Source organism: Dama dama, chromosome 10 (assembly GCF_033118175.1).
Source record: "Dama dama isolate Ldn47 chromosome 10, ASM3311817v1, whole genome shotgun sequence".
NCBI lineage: Eukaryota > Metazoa > Chordata > Mammalia > Artiodactyla > Cervidae > Dama > Dama dama.
In genome coordinates, this window is record NC_083690.1 from 2,353,390 (window position 1) to 2,374,724 (window position 21,335).

The 21,335-nt window shown below is 65.4% G+C and overlaps 6 protein-coding genes across 10 annotated transcripts; 3 read left to right on the forward strand and 3 right to left on the reverse strand.

The window, feature by feature from the left end:
- Window positions 1-138: 138 nt before the first annotated feature.
- On the forward strand, window positions 139-5,477 carry RHOT2 (ras homolog family member T2). The gene is made up of 19 exons (XM_061152445.1): window positions 139-283; window positions 406-464; window positions 537-618; window positions 696-739; window positions 1,590-1,643; window positions 2,056-2,108; window positions 2,185-2,293; window positions 2,376-2,477; window positions 2,549-2,647; window positions 2,771-2,879; window positions 2,971-3,091; window positions 3,288-3,372; window positions 3,446-3,588; window positions 3,672-3,772; window positions 3,857-3,987; window positions 4,076-4,162; window positions 4,272-4,394; window positions 4,482-4,684; window positions 4,911-5,477. Exons 1-19 carry the CDS (start codon window positions 247-249, stop codon window positions 5,035-5,037), a joined length of 1,869 nt encoding a protein of 622 aa, XP_061008428.1. The 5' UTR covers window positions 139-246; the 3' UTR covers window positions 5,038-5,477.
- Window positions 5,478-6,858: 1,381 nt separating this feature from the next.
- On the forward strand, window positions 6,859-9,455 carry RHBDL1 (rhomboid like 1). Its single transcript, XM_061152446.1, has 8 exons — window positions 6,859-6,968; window positions 7,408-7,569; window positions 7,799-8,023; window positions 8,104-8,252; window positions 8,372-8,484; window positions 8,556-8,656; window positions 8,738-8,798; window positions 8,869-9,455. The coding sequence occupies exons 1-8, from the start codon at window positions 6,930-6,932 to the stop codon at window positions 9,138-9,140; spliced, it is 1,122 nt and encodes a 373-aa protein (XP_061008429.1). The 5' UTR covers window positions 6,859-6,929; the 3' UTR covers window positions 9,141-9,455.
- Window positions 9,456-9,655: 200 nt separating this feature from the next.
- On the reverse strand, window positions 9,656-10,985 carry LOC133063291 (uncharacterized). Its single transcript, XM_061152447.1, has 5 exons — window positions 10,826-10,985; window positions 10,660-10,753; window positions 10,368-10,527; window positions 10,043-10,195; window positions 9,656-9,942 (listed from the first exon to the last, which is right to left on the reverse strand). The coding sequence occupies exons 1-5, from the start codon at window positions 10,951-10,953 to the stop codon at window positions 9,779-9,781; spliced, it is 699 nt and encodes a 232-aa protein (XP_061008430.1). The 5' UTR covers window positions 10,954-10,985; the 3' UTR covers window positions 9,656-9,778.
- A 217-nt stretch (window positions 10,986-11,202) lies between these two features.
- STUB1 (STIP1 homology and U-box containing protein 1) lies at window positions 11,203-13,536 on the forward strand. The gene is made up of 7 exons (XM_061152450.1): window positions 11,203-11,451; window positions 11,939-12,137; window positions 12,224-12,389; window positions 12,574-12,661; window positions 12,811-12,867; window positions 12,955-13,071; window positions 13,149-13,536. The coding sequence occupies exons 1-7, from the start codon at window positions 11,293-11,295 to the stop codon at window positions 13,272-13,274; spliced, it is 912 nt and encodes a 303-aa protein (XP_061008433.1). The 5' UTR covers window positions 11,203-11,292; the 3' UTR covers window positions 13,275-13,536.
- JMJD8 (jumonji domain containing 8) lies at window positions 13,526-15,271 on the reverse strand. 5 transcript variants are annotated; one of them, XM_061152453.1, is made up of 9 exons: window positions 15,089-15,270; window positions 14,902-15,000; window positions 14,667-14,715; window positions 14,493-14,589; window positions 14,335-14,403; window positions 14,128-14,247; window positions 13,992-14,041; window positions 13,756-13,890; window positions 13,526-13,663 (listed from the first exon to the last, which is right to left on the reverse strand). In XM_061152453.1, the coding sequence occupies exons 1-9, from the start codon at window positions 15,178-15,180 to the stop codon at window positions 13,583-13,585; spliced, it is 792 nt and encodes a 263-aa protein (XP_061008436.1). In that variant the 5' UTR covers window positions 15,181-15,270; the 3' UTR covers window positions 13,526-13,582. The 5 variants fall into 5 exon arrangements, with proteins under 5 accessions (XP_061008436.1, XP_061008434.1, XP_061008439.1 ...); XM_061152451.1 differs by having other exon boundaries at window positions 13,974-14,041; window positions 15,089-15,269; XM_061152456.1 differs by lacking the exon at window positions 14,128-14,247 and having other exon boundaries at window positions 15,089-15,271.
- A 138-nt stretch (window positions 15,272-15,409) lies between these two features.
- On the reverse strand, window positions 15,410-20,684 carry WDR24 (WD repeat domain 24). Its single transcript, XM_061152448.1, has 8 exons — window positions 19,582-20,684; window positions 18,235-18,412; window positions 17,423-18,095; window positions 16,799-16,917; window positions 16,599-16,720; window positions 16,402-16,506; window positions 15,969-16,309; window positions 15,410-15,823 (listed from the first exon to the last, which is right to left on the reverse strand). Exons 1-8 carry the CDS (start codon window positions 20,060-20,062, stop codon window positions 15,470-15,472), a joined length of 2,373 nt encoding a protein of 790 aa, XP_061008431.1. The 5' UTR covers window positions 20,063-20,684; the 3' UTR covers window positions 15,410-15,469.
- Between the last annotated feature and the right edge of the window lie 651 nt (window positions 20,685-21,335).

The following is a 21,335-nucleotide window of genomic DNA, read 5'->3' on the forward strand; positions in this document are numbered from 1 at the left end:
CCCGAGCTCAGCTTCCCCCGCAGCCCCAGACCTCCGGGCCTGGAGCGCGTGCGCCCGCAGTGCCCGGCGCGCCCACGCGGGGGCGCCGCCGCGCTCTGCCGCCACTCTGGCCCGCCGGTCTCAGTGCGGCTGCGCGGGCGGGGCCGGAAGTGCGCGCTTCAGGAGCGCTGGTCCGGGTCTGGGTCGCGGTCGCGGTGGCGGGTGGGCGGGTGTGCCCAGGTCTGGGCCTTAGCTCCCGGCGCCACCATGAAGCGGGACGTGCGCATCCTGCTGCTGGGCGAGGGTAGGCGCTTGGGTACGGGGTGGGCAGGGGTCTCGGGGCCGGGCTGGGGCGGGGCGGGGCGGTGCGACCTCAGCCTCCGCGCTGACCGCGCTGCTCCGCGCTGACCGCGCTGCCCCGCGCAGCCCAGGTGGGGAAGACGTCGTTGATACTGTCGCTGGTGGGCGAGGAGTTCCCCGAGGAGGTAAGGCCGAGCGCCCCGCGTCCCCGCGCCCCCGCGCTCCTGCCCGGCTCCCTCACGGCTGCGTCTGCCCAGGTCCCCGCCCGGGCGGAGGAGATCACGATTCCCGCGGACGTCACCCCGGAGAAGGTGCCCACCCACATTGTGGATTATTCAGGTAGCGCGACCGCCCGCCCGCCGTTCCGCCCAGGAGCCGGCGTCTCTGGCAGGTCTGCAGCGGGGTCTCTTTTTCAGAAACCGAGCAGACGGTGGAGGAGCTCCAGGGTGAGATTGACAAGGTACAGGGTGTCCTGGGGGCTGCTGGGCACCGGGTCAGGGCTCACGGCTTGGGGGCGGAGCCACCGCGGCCTGATCTGCTTCATCCTCCGAGGGAGCGGATTAAGGAGCCACAGCCTTGCTAATTCTGTCCCGACCTGTCCGCGTGGAGCTCTTCGGGCGGGGGCGGGGCTCTGCCTCTCCTGCCCACCGGGTTGGTCAGCCCTCCAGCCCTCCTCCCCTCGTCTTCCCTCTTCTGCTGGACCCTGGGGAGCAGTCTCCAAGTTATTGAAAGTGATCCGTTGGACAACTGTGTGCCCACACCCCCAGTCCTGACCCTTTAGTCCAATGCACCGTCCTGGGTCTCCCGGTTGCACTGGGCGCCATGACCAGGGCTGTGGGCTCTCTGCCTTCCTGTTTTCCGGAGAACCTGGGCCTGGACTAAGCTTCGGGTGCCGCCCCTGCAGCCTCCGCTGTGTCCTGGGGTGCGGCTGGGCAGGGTCCGGGCCACAGCCACCGTTTTACCATCACCCCCGTTGTGCTGTCGCCCTCTATCTGCTGTTGGCGGTAGGGGCCAACGAGCAAAGAGCTGAGGCTGGGGTTGGGGCGCCAAGTGTCAGGATGGCTGTGTCCTGAGCCCTCACGGGACTCAGAGCTGGGTCTGTCCAGAGCTGGGTACTAGGGCCTGGCTTCTGCAGCGGAAGTGGGCAGCGAAGGGCTGACCGGAGGTGTGGGTGGCCAATGGCCAGTGACTCAGCCTGGGAGCAGCTGGAGCGGTGGGCTTCCCTGGTCTCTGAGCCCCGTCCTGTCTCGCCTGTGAGCAGAGCAGGAAGCTTCAGGTCCCTCCGTGCGACCTCTGCCCTCCTTCAACAGGCAGACGTGGTGTGCGTGGTGTATGATGTGTCTGAAGAGGCCACTGTCGAGAAGGTGAGCGTTCCAGGTTCTCGTCACTGGTGCTCAGCCTGGTCACCTGCCTGTTCTCCACACACACCCCAGGCTGGCCCGGGTTCAGGGCAACTTGCACCCGTGGCAGACCCCATGTCTCATGAGGGCTTTGGGGAGTCTCATGGGACCCCTGGCATCCATCTTCCCTGAAATTCCCCAGAACGTGTCTGAGCAGAGATGGTGGATGGCCTTACATCTGAGTCTCTTTAGGTCTGGGGGAAGGGCTGCTGACGCCAGGCCCTTTGTGAGTGTTTGGGAACTGCCTGCTGGCTGCTCTCCTGCACTGGCCGTGACTTCCCTCCTCAGTGGGCCTGTCTTGAGCCAAGTGAGAGTTGCACCTGGGAGCTGTGGGCCGGGTGGGCCCCAGCCCTCACGGGCAGCTCTTACCTTTCAGATTCGAACCAAATGGATCCCACTGGTGAACGGGGATACCAAGAGGGGACCCAGGTAGTAGGCAGGGCTTGGGGAGGAGGCTGGGCCCTGCCAGCTCCCTGATCCCTGGTGACCGTGGGCCTCTCCCCAGGGTTCCCATCATCCTGGTGGGCAACAAGGCAGACCTGCGGCCAGGGGGCTCCATGGAGGCCGTGCTGCCCATCATGAGCCAGTTCCCCGAGATTGAGACCTGTGTGGAGGTGAGCGGACAGGGCTACAGGGCTGCAGAGGCGAGGGCGTGTGTTTTCACGTCTCACCCGAGTCTGCTCCCACATGTCCCAGTGCTCGGCCAAGAACCTGAAGAACATCTCAGAGCTGTTCTACTATGCTCAGAAGGCCGTGCTGCACCCCACAGCCCCCCTCTACGACCCCGAGGCCAAGCAGGTGGGCAGCGGGTGCCGGCGGTGGGGGGAGCGGGAGGGAGCGGCAGGGGTGCTGAGCCGCTGTCTCCACAGCTGAGGCCCGCATGCGCCCAGGCGCTCACCCGCATCTTCAAGCTCTCAGACCAGGACATGGACCAGGCGCTCAGTGACCAGGAGCTCAACGCCTTCCAGGTGCGGCCCCACCTGTCTCCCGGCGCCCTACCCCCCGCCCCCCGGCGGCAGCAGCCCCCACTCCTGGGCCGCCCTCGAGACGGAGAGGGTGCCCAACCAACAACCACTTTCTCTTGGAGACAGACGTCCTGCTTTGGGCACCCACTGGCCCCGCAGGCCCTGGAAGATGTGAAGATGGTGGTGAGCAAAAACGTGGCGGGAGGTGTACGTGACGACCGGCTGACCCTGGACGGTGAGGCCTGACGCCCTTCCTGCCCGGGGGTCGGGGGTGGGCGAGGCCGGGCTGTGCCCGGTGCCACTCCGTCCTCTGCATCCCTGAGCAGGCTTCCTTTTCTTGAACACGCTCTTCATCCAGCGAGGCCGCCACGAGACCACGTGGACCATCCTGAGGCGCTTTGGCTATGGAGACTCGCTGGAGTTGACAGCTGACTACCTCTGCCCACCGTGAGTGGCATTCAGGCTCTGGGCTCGCCTCCACTCTGTGTCGGGTTGGGCATGGGGCTCCTGGACCCTGCTTTGGGGGCCCTTGGCGTGCTCTCCCTGGGTTGGGGGGCTGGCTGCCTGCCTGGATGGCCTGTGTTGGGAAGAAGTGCCCTGCAGTGCCTGGGAGCTGAGCGCAGCCCTACCCTGGTGCCCACAGGCTCCATGTGCCCCCTGGCTGCAGCGCCGAGCTCAACCACCGAGGTTACCAGTTTGTGCAGAGGATGTTTGAGAAGCACGACCAGGTGAGGGCGCTGGGCCCCGGCTGCGCCCCCGCAGCCTCCTGAGCGCCTGTCACCGCCGCCCCTCTGCTCACAGGACCGGGACGGTGCCCTCTCCCTGGCGGAGCTGCAGAGCCTCTTCAGTGTGTTTCCCGCTGCTCCCTGGGGCCCCCAACTCCCCAGCACGGTCCGCACCAAGGCCGGGCGGCTGCCCCTGCACGGGTACCTGTGCCAGTGGACGTAAGTGTAGCCCTTGCCCGCCCAGACAGGCCCCTGCCCTCTGCCCCGCGGCGATGCCACGTGCCCCCCTCTCCCGTCCCCAGCCTGGTGACCTACTTGGATGTCCGGCGCTCTCTTGAGCACCTGGGCTATCTGGGCTACCCCACGCTCTGCGAGCAGGACTCCCAGGCCCACGCCATCACAGGTGGGTGCCCACTTCACCCCGGCCCCTGGCTAACACCTCCCTGGCAGCCCCCACTTCCTGCTCATCCTCTCTCCCTGCCCACAGTCACCCGGGAGAAGAGGCTGGACCAGGAGAAGGGACAGACGCAGAGAAATGTCCTCCTGTGCAAGGTGGTGGGGGCCCACGGTGTGGGCAAGTCATCCTTCCTGCAAGCCTTCCTTGGCCATGGCCTGGGGGTGAGCATCTGCGAGACTGCGAGGGGACCTGGGGGCTGGGCTTCTGGGGAGCGGCCGAGCCGTAAGCTGCAGGGGCCTCCCTCCTCAGCACCAGGATGCCTGGGAGCCTGCCGGGGAGCCTTCCGTCTATGCCATTGACACAGTGCAGGTCAACGGGCAGGAGAAGTACCTAATCGTGAGTGCCAGGGGGTCCCCAGGGTGGGCCTGGCGTGTGCACACGGGGGGCACTGCGCAGTGTGGCCCAGGGACCCAGCCCTGTGCCCCTCTGCGGCCATCCCGTTTAGCTGTGCGAGGTGGCTGCGGACAGCCTGCTGACCGCCTCGGCGGACGCCTCCTGTGATGTGGCCTGCTTGATGTTTGACGGCAGTGACCCCAGGTCCTTCGCACTGTGCGCTAGCGTCTATAAGGCAAGGTCCCGCCCGCCCTGGGGGCCTGCCGGGTAGCAGGGCGTGAGCAGGGACCCCCGGCGCACTCACACGGTCCCCGCCCTGCAGCAGCACTACATGGACGGACAGACCCCCTGCCTCTTCGTCTGCTCCAAGGCTGACTTGCCCGGAGGCGTCCCACTGCCCGGCCTGTCGCCTGCTGAGTTCTGCCGCCGGCACCGGCTGCCCGCCCCTGCCCCGTTTTCCTGTGCCGGCCCAGTCGAGCCCCGCTTGGGCATCTTCACCCGGCTGGCCACAATGGCCACCTTCCCGTGGGTACCAGCACACAGCCCCGTGGGAGACGCACCCTGTCCCAGGAGGGCGGCGTGGCTGTGGTGTTGGCAGTGCAGTGGGGTGGGGCAGGCCCTAGGGGCCAGGCCTCTCAGGCTGCCCCTGCTTTGGGCGGTCTGTCGAGCGGGCGCGGGCAGGGAGCAGCTGCAGCGGCTCGGTGGTCTCTGGGAGACGGGTACAGCAGCAAGGGTCTCCTCTCTCCTGCAGACACCTTGTCCACGGGCAGCTGCAGGCCACCTCCTTCTGGCTTCGGGTGGCGCTGGGAGCCGTGGGGGCCGCCGTTGCTGCCGTCCTCAGCTTCTCCCTCTATAGGGTCCTGGTGAAAAGCCGATGAGGCCCCGGGCCCCGCGGTCTATCTCAGGGTGCTGGGGGGGCAGGGCTTCCCCCGGTCTCCACTTCCCTCCTGAGGACAGCCCCCCACTGCCCTGCCCCTGCCCCGCCCGCAGGTAGGCTGGCTCCCAGCTGCTGCAGGTGCTGGGTGTGGCCTGCCTCTGTGCGCAGCAGGTGTTGGAGGGACCAGGGGTGTTTGAGCAAGTCAGTGCCCCCAGACCCAAATTCTCAGGGCTCCATCCCTTCTTCCTGGTCCTTGGTGTATGGCCAGTGAGTGTGAAGGGGTTATGAAGGCAGGAACTTGGGGCTAAAGGCAGGGGGTGGGAGCAAGAAACGGCTGGACCAGCATGTGCCCCCCCCCCCCCCCCCCCGCCCCGATTTGAAGACCAGTCCAGGGCAGACGTGAGATTGGGTTTCCTGATTAAACGTCACTTGTGTCTTTTCCATATTGGGTCCTGCTTACTGAAAACGGCTTCTTGAATTAATTGAAGTGCGTCCTTGGTGTGGGCTGGGAACATTCCTCCTGAGCTCATGCCTCCCGTCTTGGCCTGGGTCACCATCCTGGGGCCTTGGGTCCAGGTCAGGACCAGTTCGGCCCCGATGCAGCCTCAGAGCCTTGGGGACCATGGAGTCCACGCTGGCTGAGGGTGAGGCTGGGGTGCCTGATACTGGAGGTCCCGCTGATGCGACCCCCTCCTCACTGCCAGGTGTACCCACTCTCCAATCTCAGCCTTCACCTGTCGGCTTGGCTGAAGTGTGCTGAGGCTCTGGGGCTCTGGGGAAGCTGCCTTCTTTCTCACCACTACCCCCGCCCCTCCCCAGAGCCTCTGTCCCTCCCAACTGGGCAGGGGACAGCCTGAGGACAAGGGGGCAGAGAGCCTTCCTGGGGCTGAGGTGGGGGCCCGGCTTGGCATTCAGGCCCTCACGCTGGCGTTCATCCTGGGCTCCCGTCCCCTCCATCCTGCACTTGGTCTTCCTGTGCAAGGCAGGCCCTGGGCCCAGGCCCTCGAGCCCTGACAAGCTGTTTCTAGGGGGCGGGGAGCTGCCCACCCAGCAGGGATGCTCAGAACTAGCCCAGTAGGGGCTGGGGGTCTGACCCGGAAGTTGTCCGACCATCCCGGTGGCCCCCAGTTCCACACCCGAGGCTCCTGGTGCAGTCCCCACTGGTGCCAGGCCTGGCAGGATGCTCTTTGCTGCTGCGTCCATCCCAAGACCCAGCTGCACGGGGGTGAGAGTGGCCCTGTGGTGCACGTACCGAGTGCCACCTTCCTTACTGGAGGGGGTCTGCCTGCCCTCCCTGGGGGCCAGGGCCCCTCCCCATCCCAGCTGTGGCCACAGGCGGGGTCAGAAGCCTCCAGCCCAAGGTGTGTGGGTCCCCACCCGCTAAGCAGGGCCAGCTGCAGGCCCTCCCTGCCCCCTGCTATGTGGGCTGCGCCTGATGCTAGGCTGTCAGGATGGGCAAGTTGCCTGCAGGGAGGTACCTTCTGGGAGCCTCCGCCTGGAGAGTCCTAGCAGTGGGCTGTTCCCTGAGGCCTTCCCCAAGGAGGTGCGTTGGCGCTGAGACCCCGCCCGGGAAAACGGGTCGTGTGCAGGAGGGTCTTGGGTACTGCGCGTGACTCAGTTGCACGGCTGCCGCCCCGCGGGACTAGCAGGATGGGAACCGGGAGCCGCGCACCGTTCTTGCCCGGGCACGTCCTCGTGCGGGGCGCGCGCGTGTCCCGACCGCGCGTGGCTGGGCGGGCGTCGGCGGCGTGTGCGGCGGGGGCGGGCGGTTCCGTGACGCGGCGCCGAGCGGAGCGGGCGGAGCCGGAGGGCCGGGGCGGAGCGGAGTCGTCCGCAGAGCAGCCCCTCCCGGCCGCGGCCGCCGACCCCGGCCCTGGCCCCCGGCCCGGCTCTATGGACAGGAGCTCGCTGCTGCAGCTTATCCAGGAGCAGGTGCGTGCGGAGGTGGGGGGCGACGGCACCGCCCCCGCCGCGGCCCTTCGCCCTTGGGTGGGCCGGGGAACGGACTTCTCAGAGACCCTCAGCCCAGCGTCTCCCTGCGCGACCTTAGCCTCCTGCCCAAGACCCAGGAAAGGGCGAGCCAGAGCAGGCGCTCGCAGCGTGGCGGGAGGGGGGTGACTGCCTTCATACCTTGGCCCTACCCCTCCAGGATGGGCAGGGCTTAAATGAGGGGGGAGACCCCTGGAGAACTAGCGGAGCTTCAGGCCAGGGACCTAGGCGCTGGTGCCTGCAGCTCCTAGGACCACGTGGGTACAGGGACCTGGACCTGGGGTGTTCAGAGGCTGCCTCTCTAGGCTGACCTGCCCAGCCCTGTGGTCTGGGGGCCAGGCCCACGCTCAAGCCCTGGCTGCTGGCCTCCCCCCAACCGCAGCAGCTGGACCCTGAGAACACAGGCTTCATCGGTGCAGACACCTTCACTGGCCTGGTGCACCGCCATGAGCTGCCTCTGGACCCAGCCAAGCTGGACATGCTGGTGGCACTGGCCCAGAGCAACGAGCGGGGCCAGGTCTGCTATCAGGAGCTGGTGGACCTGGTCAGTGAGCTGTGGGCGGGCAGCTGGGGTGGGGGCCCGGCCTGGCATGTACAGTCCCTTGGCTGGAGTGGGGTGGGCAGGTGGCCCCTCCTCCCTGCCCTTTCCACTGGGGAGGGCTGTGGACATAGGGCAGAGCCTGGGACCCTGTGAGGAGCTGGGTGGACGCTTCAGGAGGGGCGGCCCTGGGTGGGGGGAGTATGGTGGTCTATGCCTGGGCCCCGCCCCCTAGATCAGCAGCAAGCGCTCAAGCAGCTTCAAGCGGGCCATCGCCAACGGACAGCGGGCACTGCCTCGGGACGGGCTGCTGGATGAGCCAGGCCTGGGTGTTTACAAGCGGTTCGTGCGCTACGTGGCCTACGAGATCCTGCCCCGAGAGGTGGACCGCCACTGGTATTTCTACCGGCACCGCAGCTGCCCGCCCCCCGTATTTATGGCCTCGGTCACCCTTGCCCAGGTGGGCCTGCCTGTCCAGCCAGTTCCCCGGGCGCCTCCCTCGCCCCTGGTCCTGCCTGGCCCCAGCACTTGTCCCCCCAGATCATCGTGTTCCTGTGCTATGGGGCCCGGCTCAACAAGTGGGTGCTGCAGACCTACCACCCCGAGTACATGAAAAGCCCCCTCGTGTACCACCCCGGCCACCGCGCTCGGGCCTGGCGCTTCCTCACCTACATGTTCATGCATGTCGGGTGAGCACCCCCCATCTGGGTCTGGAGAGCTCAGCCCCTCGAAGTGGGGGCAGGGGGCTGGTAGCCCCACTGTGGACCCCACCCTTCCCTTCACACCCGTTTGCCCCCCCCATGGCCAGGCTGGAGCAGCTGGGGTTCAATGCCCTCCTGCAGCTGATGATCGGAGTGCCACTGGAGATGGTGCACGGCCTGCTCCGCATCAGCCTGCTCTACCTGGCGGGCGTGCTGGCAGGTGAGGCAGCTGCGTGCGCCGGGGCCACCCCCGCCGGCCTCACCCTCACGGCTCTCCCCTTGCTCACACAGGCTCCCTGACCGTCTCCATTACTGACATGCGGGCCCCTGTGGTGGGGGGCTCCGGCGGGGTCTATGCCCTGTGTTCTGCACACCTGGCCAATGTCGTCATGGTAACGGGGCAGCCCCTGGGGTGGGGTGAGGGGAGGGGCCCACGAGACTTATCTCACCGGCTCTTCTTTGCACCCCATCAGAACTGGGCTGGGATGAGGTGTCCCTACAAGCTGCTGAGGATGGTGCTGGCCCTGGTGTGCAGTAAGTAGGGAGCCAGGGCGGGGGCCTCAGCCCCTGGCCAGGGGGCTTCACCTGCTGCCTCCCCCTGCAGTGAGCTCCGAGGTGGGCCGGGCCGTATGGCTGCGCTTCTCCCCGCCACTGCCTGCCTCAGGCCCACAGCCCAGCTTCATGGCGCACCTGGCGGGCGCGGTGGTGGGCGTCAGCATGGGCCTGACCATCCTGCGCAGCTACGAAGAGCGCCTGCGGGACCAGTGCGGCTGGTGGGTGGTGCTGCTTGCCTATGGCACCTTCCTGCTGTTTGCCATCTTCTGGAACATCTTTGCCTATGACCTGTTGGGTGCCCATATCCCCCCACCACCCTAACAGGGTCACAGAGGCCAGGGTGCAGGACCCCAGGGCCAGCCACCAGGCGGGCCTGCATATCCACCCTCAGTGAATGTAGTCTCGAGGCTGCTCCTTCCCGGTGTGGGCTGGTGGCCCCTGTGGCCCACTGAGTCCAGGCCAAGCCTTACACCAGCCCTGGCCACCCCCTCCCAGGCTGGAGGGACAAGGACTGCTGGCCTGGGCCGGGAGGTGGAAGTCCCCAGGGGTGGCCCCAGAGGAGACCCTGCCCCCACCTCTTCCCTGAGACTTGCAGTCTGAGCCTTTTTGAAGAATGAATAAATATTTTACACAGCATCAGCTGGCTGTACTGGGGCCCTGGGCTGAGCTCCTCTCCTCCTCACTCAGAGAGTTAACTAATCAGTTAACTAACTGTGAGAGCCCTTCCCTCCACGAGAGTCGCTGAGGTGCCCCCCTTGCTTCTCTGTACCCAGCGTGAGGTGTGTCTGTGGGAGCCGGGAGCCCTGGGGAGGGGCTGTGGGCCTCACATTCAGGTATCAGTTCAGCAGGCATTTATTGAGCTTCGAGAGCAGCCAGCTTCCTGGTCAGCCAGCCTCCTGTCCAGAGACTTATGGCCTGAGATCACAGGGCAGGTGAGCAGGCTCTGGGCCGCAGCCAAGTCACTCAGCCTGGGTCCTGCGCTTCTTGGCTGGCCTGATGTCCTCAGCGGGGACCGGGCTGGGACCCAGGTTGGGCAGCAAGTTCGGGCACATCTTCCGCCCTACAGCCCAGGTCCACAGGGCCGTCTCCACGTGGTGTGGGGTCCACAGCCCAGATGCACTGCCTAGAGAAGGGCAGAAGGAGCCTGGGGCTTGGAGATACCGATCTTCCTACCGTCAGAGAGAGCTCTCCGTGACCACCCTGGCCGCCCGTGGTCTCCGCACCTCGGCTCAGGGCTGTGGCACGCTCCTGCATCCGGCTCAGGTAGAGCAAGTAGTGCTTGACAGTGTACTGGAGGGCGGGCAGGCCAGGCACTGCGGCCACCGCCTCCTCAGACATGAAGGCTGCCACCTCAGGAGCTCCGGCAGCCAGTACCGCTGTGGGCGGCGAGTGGACAGCACTCAGCCCCTCGTGGGCCTGGGGCTGCTGTCTCCAGCAACTCTCCCGCGTAACGTATCTGGCCATCAGACCATTTCACGGATAAGGACACTAACAGGCCAGGTTCCGCCCGCGACCCGGCCCGGGGGTGGTCCAGCTTTCCCGACTAACCCGAGGCGGTAGCCGGGCCCACGCCGCGGAGGGTGCACAGAGCCATGACCGCTGCGTGCATGTCTGGCAGAAGGCGGAAGGCGGCGGCCGAACGCTGCACCACCAGCTCCGGAGAGTTGGCGGCCACGAGTTGCCGCAGGCGCGGTCGGAAGCGGCCCCTCTGTGGCCAAGTCGGGTCGGGTATAACGGGTGGTGGCTCTTGCCAGGAGCCCCCTCAAGACTGCCACGAGGGTGCGCCCCCAGGGAAGCCCCGCCCACGTGGCTGTGCCGCGCCCCACATGTGAAGCCTTACCGCCAGTTTCCACGCCAGCAGCCGCTCCAGCTCGTCTTGTGTCACGTGCTTCTCCGCGCGGGCCTCGATGGCCGCGGGCAGCTCCTCTCGGTACCTGGGGGGAGGCGGTGCTAGGGAGTCCGGTCCACGGGGCTCGGCCCGCCCGCCCCTGCCCCCTCCGCCCTACCACCGGTCCAGCGCTTCCAGCCGCCCCTGGGGGCCCGCGCGTGCCCGCAGCACCGCCCCGTGGCACTCCAAGACCGCGGCCCAGCGACTCGGGTCCGCACAGCTCCAGAGCCCGCCGGCCGCGGCCATCTCCACGCGCCAGGCGGGGCCTCGGGGGCGGGGCGTCGGAGCGCAGCCGCGGCTGGCGTCTGCCCGGGTGACCCGGCCCTTCGCAAACCGCGACGCCGCGTCGCGTTGCCAGAGAGTCACGCTCCCCGCCGGCCCCGCCCCCGCAGCGCGCCGGGGGCACGCGCGGCCCCGCCCACCCGCGCGGCGGTCCGCTCCGCCGGCCCCGCCCACCTGCAGACCGGAAGTTCCGGTGGCGGAGCGCTGGACCGGGCCCGGGCGGATCGCGGGCTCGGGCTACGGGGGCAGGGCGGGCTGGGCGCGGAGCCTGGGAGCGGAGCCCAGGCGGTGCCGCGCGGCGCCATGAAGGGCAAGGAGGAGAAGGAGGGCGGCGCACGGCTGGGCGCCGGCGGCGGCAGCCCCGAGAAGAGCCCGAGCGCACAGGAGCTCAAGGAGCAGGGCAACCGGCTCTTCGTGGGCCGCAAGTACCCGGAGGCGGCGGCCTGCTACGGCCGCGCCATCGTGAGTGCGCCCGCGCTGCGGGAGGGGCTTGGCGTCCGAGCCAGGGGAGGGGCCGGGCTGCGGCTTCTGCCCCGCGCCCTCCCCAGAACACGTCGGGCCGTGCCCGCCAGACTTTCGGAGGGAGGGGTGGGTGCTTGGGGTCTGGGGCCAAGGCCGCGCCTTTCCCGAGCCAGTGCGGGTTGCCAGAGAACTGTGTTGGGTGGGAACTGTAGGTGTTCGAGGCCCACTGGGCTGGGGACCAGGCACCCTTGCCCCTTGAGTAAAACGCGATGCTGGGGATTTCCACGAGTCTGGGAAAGCTACCTTCACAAGACTCATTGGAGTCCAGAGAGTGGGCTTACGTAGGCTCCACCCTCCCTCAGAACCCAGGGGCTTGGAAGCTGAGAAAACGCTAGTGTCTTGGTCCCAACTGTGGGCCTCAAGTTGGGACAGAGTGGGCAGGCTGAGCTCACTCCCTCATGCTGACTGGTCTGGCCTTGGTCCCCAGACCCGGAACCCCTTGGTGGCAGTGTATTACACCAACCGGGCACTGTGCTACCTGAAGATGCAGCAGCATGAGCAAGCCCTGGCTGACTGTCGGCGCGCCCTGGAGCTGGACGGGCAGTCTGTGAAGGCACACTTCTTCCTGGGGCAGTGCCAGCTGGAGATGGAAAGCTATGATGAGGCTATTGCCAACCTGCAGCGAGGTGGGCTTACAGGCTAGCCGGCTCCAGGGTGCCTGGGACCAGGTGGGTGGACCGGCTGAGGTTTACCCAAATACTCTATCCCCCAGCCTACAACCTGGCCAAAGAGCAGCGGCTCAACTTTGGGGACGACATCCCCAGTGCTCTGCGCATCGCAAAGAAGAAGCGCTGGAACAGCATCGAGGAGCGACGCATCCACCAGGAAAATGAGCTGCACTCTTACCTCACACGGCTCATTGTGGCTGAGCGTGAGAGGTGGGCTCCCCCCTCTAGTCACCACTCAGGTTAATTCTGAGGTGTGAACACAAATGTTTATTGAAGGCCAACTCTGGCACGCAGGAGATGGAGGGGAATGAGGCCTGAATGAGCCTAAGACTGGAGTGGAGTCTGACTGCCCCTGGCCAGACCCATCTTTGATCACCTTTTGGTCAACCCCCAGGGAACTGGAAGAGTGTCAGCGGAACCACGAGGGTGATGAGGATGACAGCCACATACGGGCCCAGCAGGCCTGTATTGAAGCCAAGCATGTGAGGGTGCCCCAGCCCAAGTGTGGATCCTGTGTGTGTGCGTGTGCTGTGACGTGAGGTGCCCCGGCTCCTGTCGGGTCTGTGTGTCTCGGTGCCTGGGGAGGGGAGAGGGGTGTCAGGCCCACAAGTGGCTGCTTGGTTCTTTGCAGGACAAGTACTTGGCAGACATGGACGAGCTCTTCTCCCAGGTAGATGAGAAGAGAAAGGTGAGCTGCCCGTCTTCTGGGGCCTGTGGGTAGCCAGAGCAGTGCCCCTTCCCAGCCCCTGACCTGACCCTACCCTGTGTGCTGCAGAAGCGAGACATCCCCGACTACCTGTGCGGCAAGATCAGCTTTGAGCTGATGCGGGAGCCCTGCATCACGCCCAGCGGCATCACTTACGACCGCAAGGACATCGAGGAGCACCTGCAGGTGAGGGCCTGTGGGTGTTGGCAGCAGAACCCCCACCCATTGAGCAGCTCCTAATTCTGATTCTATTGTCACTACAGCGCGTGGGCCATTTTGACCCTGTGACTCGGAGCCCCCTGACCCAGGAACAGCTCATCCCCAACCTGGCCATGAAAGAGGTCATCGATGCCTTCATCTCTGAGAATGGCTGGGTAGAGGATTACTGAGCAGGGTGGGTGTATGGGCCACCCACCTGCCTTGCCCGGTATCCTTGCTCAGGAGGGCCTTGGGGCAGTAGCCCCTAGTTTTCTGTATATAGTTTGTGTCCCTGGATCCCTACCTTGGTGTCCCCATCCCCACCCTCATCAGTTCTGCTGGGCAAGGCGCCTCTCATCCTCCTCCTGGGCCAGAAAAGCGGGGTGAGGGTGGGCTTGGGCTGAGGCTGCTGCCACCACCTCTGTCCCTGTAATAAAACCTGTGAGCACTGCAGGGATGTGTGCTGGTGTGCAGTGGGCTCGCCAGCCACCCCCTTTGGCTAGCTGAGGAAGGTAGAGATGAAGACGCTGGTGTCAAGGTTGAGTGTGGCATGCCACCATCGGTCAGGGAAATACAGCATCTGGCAAGGGGTAGGGGGGGACATATGGGTTAATGGGTTGGCTGGGGGTCCTTGGCCCGGCTCAGCCTGGCCCTTGCCTGCCAGCCACTGACCTCACCAGCCTGGATAGTGCATTCCAGGGGCCGTGTAGATGGTGTCAGGGCCGGGTATGTGTCCCGGAGCCAGGCCAGTGTGGTTTTGTTGGGGTGGAATTCGGGTGTCTTCTCAGGAGGGTACAGGAACCAGCGCTGGGGGTTGGGGGGGAGCAGCAAAGTTATGCTTTGTGTTTTGGTCAGTGAACCCAGAGTCTCAGCCCACACCCTGTGCTGACCTTGCGGCCATAGATCACCTCCGAGAACCCGGGTCCATGCCAGTGGAAGGGCACCCCAGAGCCAGCTCCTGTGGGGCGAGTTATGAGCACCTGGTTGCCAAGCTTAATCCTCCCCACCCAGCCCCCAAGTCCCCTCATCCTGCAAGGCACCCACCTGCAATCCCAAAGCTGTAAGCAGGAGTTGTACCCAGTAGGCTGAACGGAGGTGGAGAATAGTGCTGAAAGAGGGAGGCCCATTCAGTGAAGTTGTTGTCCCCAAAGAAGTACAGAGTGTCTGCCAGCAGAAAACACAGGAGGAAACGGGGATCTCCAAGTCACCCCCCCACACACATACACACCCATGGCCACCTGTCTGGCTCACCATTGCCCATGGAGATGGGGTCCTGGGGGTGCAGCATCTGCTCCACATACTTCTGAAAGGGCAGGTCCACTGCAGTTTGAAAGGCGTTGGTCAGGACTAGTTGGTGCTGCCTGCAAGATGCTGGCAAGTAGGCTGGGCTGCAAGGTGGGGCAGCTCACCTTTCTGGTAGGAGTAGGTGTTGGCGGTGCTCAACCGGACCACGCTGTCTCCAAAGGAGGCTAACAGCTTCTGACGGGTGCATAGGTCCCGGAACCTCTGCGGAGGTAGAGAAAGGACTTAGGGGCGGGGCCCTGCATTGGCGAATGGTGGTCGAGAGGGGCGTGAATACTCACCGAATTGTCCGTGAGCCCCCTCAGAATGACAGGTCTGGAAAAGGCGTAGCTAGAAGGAAGGGCAGGGTCACGGCCAGGTCTGACCCGCGCCCACCCTCGGCTCCCGCCCACACGCGCTCGAAAGGGCTCAAGGGGAAGCGGCCTAGGGAGGAACAGTGCGCGTCCTCGGCGGTGCAGGGGACAGCTCTAGGGACAGGTTTCCGGGAGGTGTGGCCCCGCAGGAGGGCGCAAGTACCGCTGCACAAACTCGGCGTAGCTGAGGTCGGCCCGGCGCTCCACAGTGCAGTGCTCCTCCTCCGTCACGGCCGCCGGCGCCCCGGGCCCGGGCCGCCGCCTGCCGACACAGCGGCTCAGTTGGCCGGCCGCCCCGCCGCGCTCCCCGCCCCGCCTCGTCCCGCCTCGCCCCGCCCGGCGCGGCTCACCACCCTCCGTCGGCGTCCTCCCTGGAGCTCCGGGCGGGAACCGCCAGCGTCCAGAGCGCGAGCCACAGAAGCGGCCGCGCCCCCAGCGCCATGAACCCGCCGCCACGAGACACGCCAGGAGCGCCGCGGTGAGGCTACCGACCGGCTGGGGAGCCGCTTCCTTCGGCCCGGAAGGAGGGGGCGCTTCCGGGAGGCGGGGCGAAGGCCACTCCAAGGGCTGCTATTGGTTCCCGCGCCTCGGAGGCCCCGCCCTCCGCCCGGCAGAGCAGGCTGCGCGGGGACCTGACTCCAAGCGACGCGAGCAGGTTAATAAGCCGCTCAGAATATCTCCCGCGTCCTTTATTTGGTTCACAAGCCCGTCCCCACCAGCCCGGCAGCGGGTCAGGAGTACTCGCACAGGTGGCCGCAGCCGGCGGGGCAGTGGGAGCTGCCCTCCAGCCACTTCATGATGTGCTGCAGGTGGCCACCGTGGCTGCAGCCCTGGCACCACACGAAGAGCCCCTTGACCACGTGGTGGCAGACGGCGCACATGCTGGCGCAGCGGCGGCAGCGGTCGCACACCCAGCCCCGGCTGCTCATGGGCCGCTTGCAGTGACTGCAGTTGACATGCAGGGTGGTGGAGGCCTGGTTGAGGCAGCTGATGGCACGACTGGTGCTGAGCTTGACCACTTGGTTGGACACATTCCAAAGGCAGAAGCGCTGCAGCAGGTCGATGTAGGACGTGTACCAGTGCTCCTGGCGGCAGGACAGGGAGGGCGGAGTAAGAGCCCGGGCTTCCCTGGGCACAGACACAGGTGCGGGTGTAGGCGGGGCGTGCAGGGGCAGTCTTCGGGGTGGCAGCTGCTCCGGGGAGACCCGCCCCCCAGACCCTGTCACCCACCTGGGTCTGCTCGTCGATGTCCTTGCGCACACGCTCACCCAGCACAATGAGCACGGACACTGCCATCTGCACGTCACCCTGCTCGGCATAGAAGCGCAGCATGTCACACACCAGGGCACTGAAGAAGTCGGGCGGCAGGCGGCTGTCACACAGCGCGTGCGAGACAGAGATGAGCGAGAAGGAAGAGTCCACAGGCATCAGGGAAGCTGCATCGGCCTCACTGCCGCTCACGTGGGGCGAGTCGGCCTTGTCTTGCAGGTGCTCGGGCCCCGGTGGGGTGTCCACAATCTCGTGGCGCAGGGGGAAGGCCTCCTGGGGCAGCACATACTCGGGCTCCTCGGCTGCGACACATGGGCAGGAAGGGTAGGCAGGCTCTGAGCCTCTGGCCCTGCCTCCCAGCCCCACCCCACCCCTTCCCCACGCACCCACTTACAGTGTGCATGTTCCGGATCCAACAGGTAAAGCTCATCGTCCTCACCTTCCACGTCACCCAGCAGGTAATCAGTGGGCACGTCACTGCCCTCAGTCTCCTCATTATCTGTCCAAGGGAGGGAGGCCAGTCCAGGACTGCCTCACGCTGGGAGACCCAGCCCCACTCCCATGCAGGCCCTCTGCCCGCCCCTACCCTACCTTCGTTGGTTATAAGTGTGGCTGAGGAGTCCAGCAGCACTGTGTCACTCCGTGTATCACCCTTGCTGCGGTCCAGCCGAGTCTCACTGCCCAGCCCTGGGGCCATATCCTTCAGGTTGAAACTAGGGGCAGGGAGGGCCAATGGGTGGGTAGGTACCAGCAGTCCCACCCTCTGGGGAAAGCCACCCCCAGGTGTCTACCTGTTCATGAGGGGCAGGCCACAGGAGCTGCCCTTGCCCACACTGTGGTTGAGATTGGTGGTGGGCACCAGGCCAGGACTACAGTAGATGATCCGGAGCATGGTCCATGTCTGAGCCACCTAGGGGTGGGCACTAGTCACTCATGGGGGTCCTGGGCACCCTGCACAAGCCCCCCTCTGCCTGGATAGAACCACAAACCCTCAGCTTTCAGCTACCCCAGGGACCCAATGTCCTGTCCCACCCCAGGTGGGAAGCCGAGGCCCACAGGAAAAACAAACACCCTAGCCTCCATCCTGTAGGGGCAAAGGAAACATGGGAATGGGCCTGAGGTCCCAGGGAGGTGATGAGAAAGGCAATGTGGACATTCTCTGTAAGGCTGGACACCCTGGGAAGCAAGGACAAACCAAGAGGGGCCAAGACTCCACAACACCCAGGGCTGCAACCCCAGGAATGGCACTGGCGTCGGCCCACTCCTGGGGCTCTGTACACTCTCAGTTACTGGGGCAAGCTGGGGGTGTCCTCAGCCAGAGCTGAACTCTGAACTCAGGGCAGGGTCTGGCCGCATTTGTCAGAGGAGCTCCAGGCCCTGTACCAAGATCCTGGCCCTCAGCCCACCCTGTGTACCTGGTTGCGGCCAAGCTCTCGAGCCACTTTCGCGTTGTGGTCACAGAGTTCAGCCAGTGGTCGGCCGGCCAGGGCATAACGCTCGGCCGTGTCCACGAACCAGCTCATGCTGCCACTGCCGGGTTCTATCTCAAAGACATTGAGGGCACTGGAGGCAAGGCCTGCAAAGGGCTCAGCAGGGTCCAGCTTGCGCTTGAAGAAGATGGGGTGGCGCCGATCCCCAGCGTAGGGTTTGCGCCCCGACTCAGTGGCCACGAGGCTCTCCTTGGCTGCGAAGGCCAGGTCCCCAAAGAGGCCATAGCAGAGGCCCTCAGGGTTGGCACGCTCAACAGGCTGGCTGGCGTCGCGGAACAGGTGCTGACACAGAGTGCTGTCCTTGGAGCCGGAGAGCAGGAAGGAGGGGTCATGTGGGTGGCGCCAGGCAATGCCCGTCGTGACATCCCGGTGCTCCTCAAACATGGCAGCAGGCACGAAGGGGCGGCGCACGTCCCACACGTAGACGTTGTGGTCCACCATCATGGAGCATGTGGCGAGGTGGTGGCGGCACTCGGGCCTCCACTTGACTCTGGCTACGGAGGCGATGGTCTGCACGCAGTGCACCTCCTTGGCACGGTGTGTGGCCATGTCCCAGACCTTCACCATCTTGTCACGCCCACCTGTGGCCAGCCAGCCCCTGGGGAAGGCACATGAAGTCCCCAGTGACCTCCTTTGGGGTGGGAGGGCTCCCCACTGTCTCATGGGTCTTGAGGCAGTGAGAGAGCCCTTCCACAAGCCCACCCACCCTGCCCTGCTGCCCTGGCCCCTACCCACACCTGTCTTCGGGGTGCCAGTCGCAGCAGAATACAGGCCCATTGTGGGCTGTGAACATTCGCTCACAGCGGTCAGGCCGCCGAATGTCCCAGAGCTGCACATTGCCATTCTCGAAGGTGGACGCGAAGGTGAAGTAGTCCCGGATGCTGAACTGGACATCACGCACGCTCTCAGACTGGCCTGTGAGCAGACATTAGTGGAGGGAGAAGGTTGGGGGTGGGGGACGGGGTGGCCCACAGGAGCTCCAGAGGGGAGAGCAAGCAGCCAAGGGGGATTCCTCGGAATGGATGTGGGCTGGTGTTGCATGCCTGCCCGTGGCCCAGACTAGAAGGCCCGGAGGGTGGCGTAGACACTGCCAAGGCCTGTCCAAAGTGGACAGGGGCGAAGAGAGGCATGGCAAAGCAGGCATGGCAATAGCCTAGGCAGGTGAGAGGGACACCAGGCATCAGGTGGTTTTTAACAGACTCCTGGACCTTGATTTTCTCTGGATTCTGCATCTGACATCCATCCTCGGGCAAAGCTGTCACTGCTTCAGGACCAGGTGTCAGAGCACTGTGTGAACAGGAGCCTTGGTGGGCCAGATACAATCCTCTGGAAGCCTCAGGCCCCAGGAGGCAGGGATAGAATGCTCCGGGCTCTGCCCAGGCCCTACACCTTGAGCTGGAGCTGCCAGGTTGGCCAGCCCCCAAGGACTGGAGACCTTGAGGGGACACATCCAGCCCGGAGGACCACCACACCAGGAGCCTCCGAATGCAGCACCCAGCTTTCCCCCGCACAGAGAGCTCAAGGGCTGTCATAAGAGACTCCCTGATTATCTGAGGGCTCTGCCCTGTCCTTCATTTGGTCTCATCGAGGTAAAAAGGAGAGCTGGCTCAAGGCAGGGGTGTCAGGAGCTGGGCCTGCTGGGAAGGAAACTGGGGGGAGGGGGGAACCAGGCAGTGCCCCACTCCCCACTGCCTCCCTGGCTGAGCACCCTGGAAGCAGACTTCACGCAATGAGGTGGCCTGGGGTTCTGAGGCATGGCGAGAGGAGGTTAAGCCACCAGGGCAGCCACCCACTTGCCCTCTCCCTGATCCCACACTACCCTCGCCTCCTGCTGGCCCTGCAAGTGCATCAACGCTGTGCCCATACTCCAGGTACCCCTCACACTTCCACCAGGCCCACCCCTGCCCCTTCCCTGCTGACCAGCACCCCCTCCTCCAGTGCCAGCTCAGCTGGCTCCTCCTCCAGGAAGCCCTCTGGGAGCACACCTGAGGGCCTCTGTCACACACAGCGCTTCTCAACCTGCCTAGACAGGCCGGCCACCTGCAGAGATGCACACCTGCCCGACCTGCCTCCCGGGGCCTCACCCGAGAAGGTGCTGACAGAGTCCTTCCTGCGCAGGTCAAAGCACTTCATGAAGCCATCCTGGGAGCCGCTGAGCAGCACGTGGGCCTCAGTGGGGTGGAAGCAGACTTTGTTCACCGTGCGCTTGTGCTCTGTGAACAGCTGGTCCTGCTTGTTGCGGGACGGCCGGCCCAGGTTCCAGGTGACCACCACGCCATTGGTGGCCGCCGTGGCCAGCAGGTTCTCGTCCATCTGGTGCCAGACAACATCTGCACAGCTCAGGTTGAGGGAGGGCTTGCGGCCCACGCGCAGGTTCAGCTTCTCCACAAACTGCTCCTCCTCAATGGCATAGATCTTGAAAATGCTGCGGCCTGCTACGACCACCTGGGCCGCGTCACGGCACACGCTGATGGCGTTCGCCGGAGCATCCAGGTGGCAGTGCATGGTGCGGCCCGTCAGCACGCTCCCACTGAGGGCCGTGGTCACGCGGGACATCTTCTCCATGGCTGCAGGGGTGGCGAGGACAGATCGGCGAAATGGGCAGGCCTGGTCAGCCTAGCGGCAGGGGCGTGTCCGTTCAGACCCTTCACTCTGGGTGGTTCCTCCAAAACTGCTTAGTCCAGAGGAGTCCACCGTTAGTCGGTCTGACAGGCAAGTTTCATCACTCTGGCCGGGCAGTCGGAGGACGCCATGGCTGCCCTGAGGCTAGCCAGCCCCATGTCTGACTTCTGGGGGAGACCTTACCTGGTCAGCCCCAGGCCAGGCCACTTCTCCAACACCCTAATTGCCAGATCAGGATGGTCACTGGACCTTCGGGCAGTCAGTCCCGTCAGGGAAGCCAGATTGCTCCCACCGTGCACAGTCGGCCTCTGGAAAAGGGGCGGGAAGACCAGAGGCGCCCGGAGAACACAGGCTACAGAGGCACGAGTGTCAGAGGGGCTTTCGGGACCGAGCTGTTTACGGAGCCTGAGGGGTGGCTGGCGCGACCGCTCGAGAGCCCGGAGGCGCGGAGGTTGCGGCGGGAGCTGAGACAGCGGGAACAGAACCGGAGGAACGGAGAAGTCTCTCCTTCCGCGGGCACCTGAGCCATTTCCCGAAACTGCCGGGCCGGGGAGGAACGGCCGCGCCGGAAACAGCCCTTCTCCGTCCCGCCCCCCGCCGAACGTGGTCCTTCTCTTTCCAGCCCCGCGCCGGAAGCGGGTGCCCACACTACAAGCGTTCCGGAACGGGAGCGCGCCGTGGAGGCGGAGGGGCGAGCAGAGGTCGGGGAGAGGTTCTGCAGATTCCGCCTCCGGTATTCTTCCTTCTCCCTCTTTTACTTGCGTTATTTTAACGCTAGTGCTCATCTCTGCCCCATGGTCCATCAGCAAGCTCAGGCACCCCCAGGCTGGCCCCATGCCCCTCCTCCATCTCCGCCTTCTTTTTCGCCCTCTTCGGACCCGGGAACAGCCTCCTAGCGGCTCTCCAGAGGTCCCCCCCTCCCGTCTCATCTGAGCCCGGCACAGCCAGGGACTCCGGCCTGCGGGCCTCCACACGTCCTCACCGCTCTGGGAGGCAAATCTCGAGCTCCCGGCCGCGTCCTCCCCGCGCACCTCCCGCCAGGCGGCTGCCAGCCGGCCGAGCCCTTGCCTTCCTCACGGTCATCGCGTGTGCTTGCTCGGTGTCCTCCCCAGAACGCTTCTCCTCATCCCTCAGAGTTCAGCTTCAATGGCACGTTTTTAGAGGCCTTTCCCAGCCACCCCATCTAAGTGGCCTCCACGGCGCTCGGCACAACCAG